The sequence below is a fragment of the Seriola lalandi genome, unplaced genomic scaffold, assembly GCF_002814215.2.
Source record: "Seriola lalandi dorsalis isolate HSWRI2012SDOR001 ecotype SW California unplaced genomic scaffold, Sedor1 jcf7180002054567, whole genome shotgun sequence".
NCBI lineage: Eukaryota > Metazoa > Chordata > Actinopteri > Carangiformes > Carangidae > Seriola > Seriola lalandi.
The window spans coordinates 682524-688523 of record NW_019525120.1 but is presented as its reverse complement, the minus strand read 5'-3'; the positions used below and the strand labels follow the sequence as shown (position 1 = coordinate 688523).

The 6000-nt window shown below is 45.8% G+C and overlaps 1 protein-coding gene across 2 annotated transcripts in view; it reads right to left on the bottom strand.

Moving 5' to 3' along the window:
- stard13a (StAR related lipid transfer domain containing 13a) overlaps positions 1–6000 on the bottom strand; it is a 52839-nt gene that overhangs the window by 24563 nt on the left and 22276 nt on the right. Inside the window, exon 1 of one of the 2 annotated variants that reach the window (XM_023416605.2) lies at positions 1898–2399. The exons of the other annotated variant lie outside the window; for it this stretch is intronic. Within the exon in view, the coding sequence (XP_023272373.1) occupies positions 1898–2021 (124 nt within the window). The 5' untranslated portion in view covers positions 2022–2399. Of the gene's footprint in view, positions 1–1897; positions 2400–6000 lie in introns of those variants that run through there. 2 annotated transcript variants of the gene reach the window in all.

The window sequence follows — 6000 nt, the reverse complement described above, 5'->3', positions numbered from 1 at the left end:
ACACACACACACACACACACACACACAAACACTCACAACGAAGCAACTAAGACCCGCAAATCCCACACGCAAAGGGAGATCCGACCCCCACCGCTCACCTAAAAGTCAGTGGGATTACAACTAAATCCAGGTGCTATTGTGAACTCTCATTTTTCACACACGCACGCAAACACACAGGTGATTGAATGGAACCATAAACGCAATCAAATAAACGTCACCACTGAGCCAGTTTCAGCACTGAGCCTTTCAGGGCCCTGATCTGTCCGTTGGTGTCCATGAATGCATCTCAGCAAATGTGCATTTGTGACTTCAGTTCCGTTGCTTAATCCAGGTGAATAATGGATTGTTTCTAATATGTTTTCTTTTTGTGCGTAAGTGCTCTGCTATATGAGCTGTTGTCTGGCGTACACCATTTGTTATTGTGTCTCTACATGGAAATGTTTTGTTTTATTCTAATTTCACTTTATGGCGATGCTCAAAATGCCGAATAAAAAAAACAAACACATAAATTCAACAGTTTCAAACTAAAAACATCTGACTTAACTCTCAGCATCCACTTCCTGATCTGATATTTTCCATTCGCTTTCACAAAATCATAGAGTGGAACATTCACTGCTGAATACCAGCATAACGGTAAGGCCAGATGTGCACATTTTAAGGATCCCCCCATCTCCAAATCAGATCCAGACAGATGTGAACTGTGTGCCTTGCGAGCTGATGGGTTAAGCAGTGGGGTGAGGGGCGGGGCTGTGGGTTTAAGGGGGTTTTGGGATCTGGCTAGAGGACAGGATAAAGGGGGTGAGAAATAAGGGGAAAGAGGATTACTGGGGCAGCAGGTGTTCTCTGGTGCTCCATTTGACCGATATTCCTCGCTGATTAATCACTAAAGCAATATTAATCAGAGTTAGTAATTACCCATCATGCAATAGTTAAAACGCTCTTTAGGTAGCGTTTTGTGATTTTTCACTTGCTGTGCACTTGAATAGGTCTCCCAGGCTGCAGCGGCTTTCAGCGACATATCGTGGCCTGTGCTGGTCAGTGGCGTTGTGAATGTGGGAATGTTCGTCGCTTAATTTGCTGAAGAGGCGGGTATCTGAGTAATTATATTAAACCGAGGAGACAGCTGCAGTTCTCTGCATCTCTCCATCTCTCTCTCTCTCCTCGCCTTCCCTCACTTTCCTCCTCCGCCTCCTCCTCCTCCCTCTCTGACGCACAGTTGAGACAGATAGACATCTAACTCTGCGCATCCAGGCCACAGAGCAAACTGGCTGACCCTCCAAAACTTGCTGCATTGGCGCGCACATGAGAATATTTAGACTCCGTGCAGATAGGCTGTATAAGAAATCTGACACCCAAACTCCTTAAATCCCCCTCGAAGCTCTGGACAGTCCAAGGAGCAAATTAAACCTTTCTCCGGACTGGAACAACAAATGCTGGACGGCTGGCATCTGAAACACTGGCCGGACTCCTCCTGTCCTGTCGGCTGCACATGCCTGTGCTGTTTTGAGCACTAAATTTGACAATGACCTTCCCAAAATATCAGGGAGCGCGCTGCGCATGACACCACGGGCATAACACACAGGCTGTATGCAGATCAACTTTTGTCTTTCATATCTTTCTAATACATTAAAGTTGTCACAAGGTCTATATTCTATTATTAAAAATGATGACCTCCAACACTGACAGGCAAAATACAAATATTCATGAATTCAATATTAAGACATTAAGATATATTTCTGTTGGCTTTTTAAGAGCCTATGCTGTTCACGTCTCACGCTGCTGTTAGAGTATGGAGCCTAATGGATCTACCTGACAGACGTGTGTCAGTCACAATGAGAATAAACTATACCCCGCACATTCACATAAGTTTCACGTCCACTGGGTTTGGCTCTCTAACCTGCCAGCCGTCTCTCCCGGACATTCCTCCACAGCAGATCCCAAGCCTTGGACGTGGAGTCCCTCAGCTGCTCGCTGATCGACCGCCGCAGCTGTAGCTTGGCAGACTTTCGCTGGCTTGTCATTGCGGCGCAGCCGGACGCATATTCCCGGGCTAAAACCAGCGCTCCGTCAACGCCCGTTATTCCTCGGTGTCTTTATTCCAACGTGCAGCGGCACCGGGCTGGGACAGTGCGCCCCGGCTGCTGCGTCCGGGCTGCCGCGTCCGGGCTGCCGCAATGGTCGTCACCGCTTCACCTGATATAAGCTCCTTTCGCGCTGCGTCACCTTCCTGCACCAGCGGAGGCGGATGAGGTCCTATTGGCAGGATTTGGACCCAGTAGAGATGTAAGCTACACTGATTTCATTGAATCAGCATCTCGGCCCTTCACCGGCCCGACTCATCTGTTTATGGGGCGAAGGGGCAGAAATGTTTCAACACAACTTCTGCATGAGAGGCTGGACCTCTGACAAGGCGAGCCAGATGTGAGAGGCGGTTTCCCCACTCCCCATGTGCAAGACTCTCTCTCCCTCTCCCTCTCTCTCTCTCCCCCCCCCTCTCTCTCTCTCGCTCACACACACACACGCACACTAAAACTACATGTTCTCCACGACCCAAACCCACCCACTCACCCAAACAAGGATCTCTTTCAATCCCCCTGACACACACTAATAACACACACAGTCATGCCACACACTTGTGCACACAACTTGCAACTGAGTCGTGTTGCCAGGGAAAGCTTCTCTTAGCATCTCTGGTCATTCAGTTACAAATCTGACCTCAGATGGCAGCTGTACAAACTGTACCGACAGACACGTTGGGTTTCATTATAGTGACTGACTGAAATCATTTTCCTTAATTTCCCCTCGTACCTCCCTTCCTCCCCAGTTGGTTAATACTTCAAATCTTCAAGAGATAATGACAAATACCAGCCACAAGTTACCATAACTCAAGCTGGTGTCACAAAATAGATTATTTTGTCTTGTCCGCTGCCAAGAACCGAACAATATGCAGTTTACAATGACAGGAAATAGCAGCAAGTCTTCATATTTAAGGAGCTGGATGCAGTAAATGTTTTTGGAATTTGAAATTGCAGCAGTGGAAATCTTTTGCTGTGATGTTAACTGTGTCTGAGCTGCCTGTTATCCACAGGGAAACACAACAACATGGACAAAGGAATCCAAGGCATCCACGTGTAAGAGTGGATTTTTTTTCTTTTTTTTTTTTTAGCTGATTGCATCACAATATGACTGAATATGTGACTGTTGGTCGACTGTCTGAAAACCCCAAGTGAAAACGCACAAACATCAGCCAACTGAGGTGTCTGTCTTTGTCCCCCCCCACCCCACCCCCTGACAGGTCAAGAGTTTGGGAATCTCATTCTGAGCTCTGAGTTTCTCCCGTGTTATCCCAGGAATGCCAGACAGAGTGATCAGACCGGCCAGGACGCTCCTCAGCTGCCGTCCGCTTGACACCATCGGATGTCCTGTTTTGTGGTGTTGAGTTCCAGGTCAGCGTGGATCCACAAGCAAGAGCCCTGATTCAACATTTCAGCCTGTCGAAACACGTCTGACATCCCGAGCAGTCAGCAGACTCCTGAGGTTGTCTGGACACAGGATACTGCTACGGTTGACTTTCATAAATGGGGAATATGAATAATCGCTTTAGTATTCAAACCAAAAATGTGACTTCTGCAGTTTGATTGATTCAAATATACTGCACATATGTTAAAGGGGGGAAGGTTATTATAGCTGGAATTCATGACCCAACTTTCCCTGCCCTGCTCTGCCCTGCCCTGCAACGGCCTGGTGTCCAGTGACAGTAAACTGTAGCTGCAGAGAGACCCGGTGACGTATATCCCTGCACTACACTGCTGAGACCAGGGAGAGATTCATGGCTGTAGTCAGCAGTGATGGGGGGGGGGGCGTTTCAGAGGTAAAGACTGATGAACAATGAGGAGCTGAATGGAGGAGGAATCAAAGAAGGAAGGAGGCGAGGAACTGACTGACAAGACGAGCAAAATGTCAAACATGGGGTGTGGGATAAGTGGCAGCAAGAACACATGCTACATGACAGACTTCAAAACCACTAATATTCCACTGAAATGTCCTATTTTTGTTTAGATCGCGGCATTATGGGATTTCACAAGCAAACAGGGGATGAGGCAAATTTCAAATGTGGCACGTCATGTTTCAGACGCATCTTTCACATTTAATTTCCCGTAATTCAAAAGACAGAAAACAGCCCCACTCTAAAACAAGTTCCTTCTCCTTATATGATCCAGAGAAAAGCAGCTTTTCTGCTTTGTTTTTCTTTGCACTTACAATACATCTCATAGGTACAAGTCTAATAGATGCGCACCAATGTCATGACACATTTTAATCTCCTTAGGGTTAATTTGAAGTTTGTGCACAGACATCACACATGCAAATGTCAAATATAGAGCTGCAGCTAACGATTATTTGAGCCATTGATTAATCTGCCGTTTATTTCCTTGATTAATCACTTAATCTATAAAATGTAAGAAAATAGTGAATTCTCCTGACAGCTCTTATAACTAATATTAGTTTTCTGTCAGTCGACTCATCATTTACACGATTGTTGTTGTTCCAGCTCGAGTCTGACTGAATGCAAGCTTCTCCTCCACAGCCTCACAGTGGAAGGCAGGATAACAACAGATGCAATCATCTGAAATGGTTGAATCAGCCTAGATTTGTGAGTTTGGATCAGAAGCTGGCAAGAGACCACGACATATGCAGGCACGTGGCTTTGCTTTGCGAGCAACGATGCCAACGTTCCCTTAAAAGATGGTGTAGGTATTGGATGCTGGCAGCGCAGGCTTGGATTCTGAGTGGGAGAGTGCTCATCACGTTGAGGAGAGGACTGAAACAGCAGACAGGAGGCGGTGGAATTGAGGATTGGAGAGAGGAGAGGATAAGACTCTGTGGAGCTGAAGCATCTTTGTGCTTTTAAAATGGCACAAGACGAACTGACAGCGGCCTTGAAGGGAGTCACGGAAGATACATCATCAACATCCAAGGTCACTTGTAATGTCTGAGAGCCTCCCGCAAACAAAGCAAGTCAACTCTCCCACAACCACGCAGCACCACGTTGACATAAACATTTCAACTCCTTCCGTTCTTATATATAATATGGCCTACAGATTGCTGCAGAGCAAAAGAACAAAAATAAATTGCATGAAATGTCTCAGACATTCAGGGAGGAGACAAAAATTGGTGTACCACTTCCTGCACATATATCCATCTGTCACACAGAGACAGGTGACAAATGAAAGGAAAGACCTGCAAAGCGGGGGGGGGGGGGGGGGCAGCAAATGCAGACGCAATACACAGGGGTATCAAAATGATTTGAATCATATTTTATGGCCTTCACCCTCACCGAATATCAAACCCAGCTGAAAACCTATGTGATGAGATTTTGAACATGCACCACCACGATCACCAAGGCAGAGAAAGAGGGAATCTCTCGGGGAAGAAACGTGTTTCATACCTCCAGAGGAGTTTCAGAGACTCTGAGAATCTCTGCTCAGGAGCGCTGAAGTTGGCTTTTTGGTTTAAAAGCTTGATCTTGAGATGGCGGCGCGCTCCCCCACAGTCGCTCCGAGCTCTGTAATTTCATTGTTCTGAACAATGTCAATAAATCTCTCTCTATCTAAAATCACAAAATCAAATCCAGGATAGTAGGTCACTATAACAGTCACTATTTGAGATAATATTTGAGTAAATGATAGTAGTTAAAGAAATGATAGTAAAAGTTAAATGTGTTAATGCCACGCAGCTTGTTGCTAAATAGCAGAGAGCTTCCCTGCCTCCTTCTAAAATACGGACGTCAGGATGAGGTTTTGCTTTGTGTGACTGTGTGCTTGATATATAGTCCGGCTGCGTGTTTAATAAACGAGCGCTGTTATGTCTTGGAGCACTGGAGATGGAAACAAATCACCTGTTGGATGTGATTCTAAATAAATATTATTAGCGCAGAATTGTTCTCAAAAAGGAAAGGACCACGCCTTAGCAATTTTCTATAAAACAATATTTGTCAGAGAA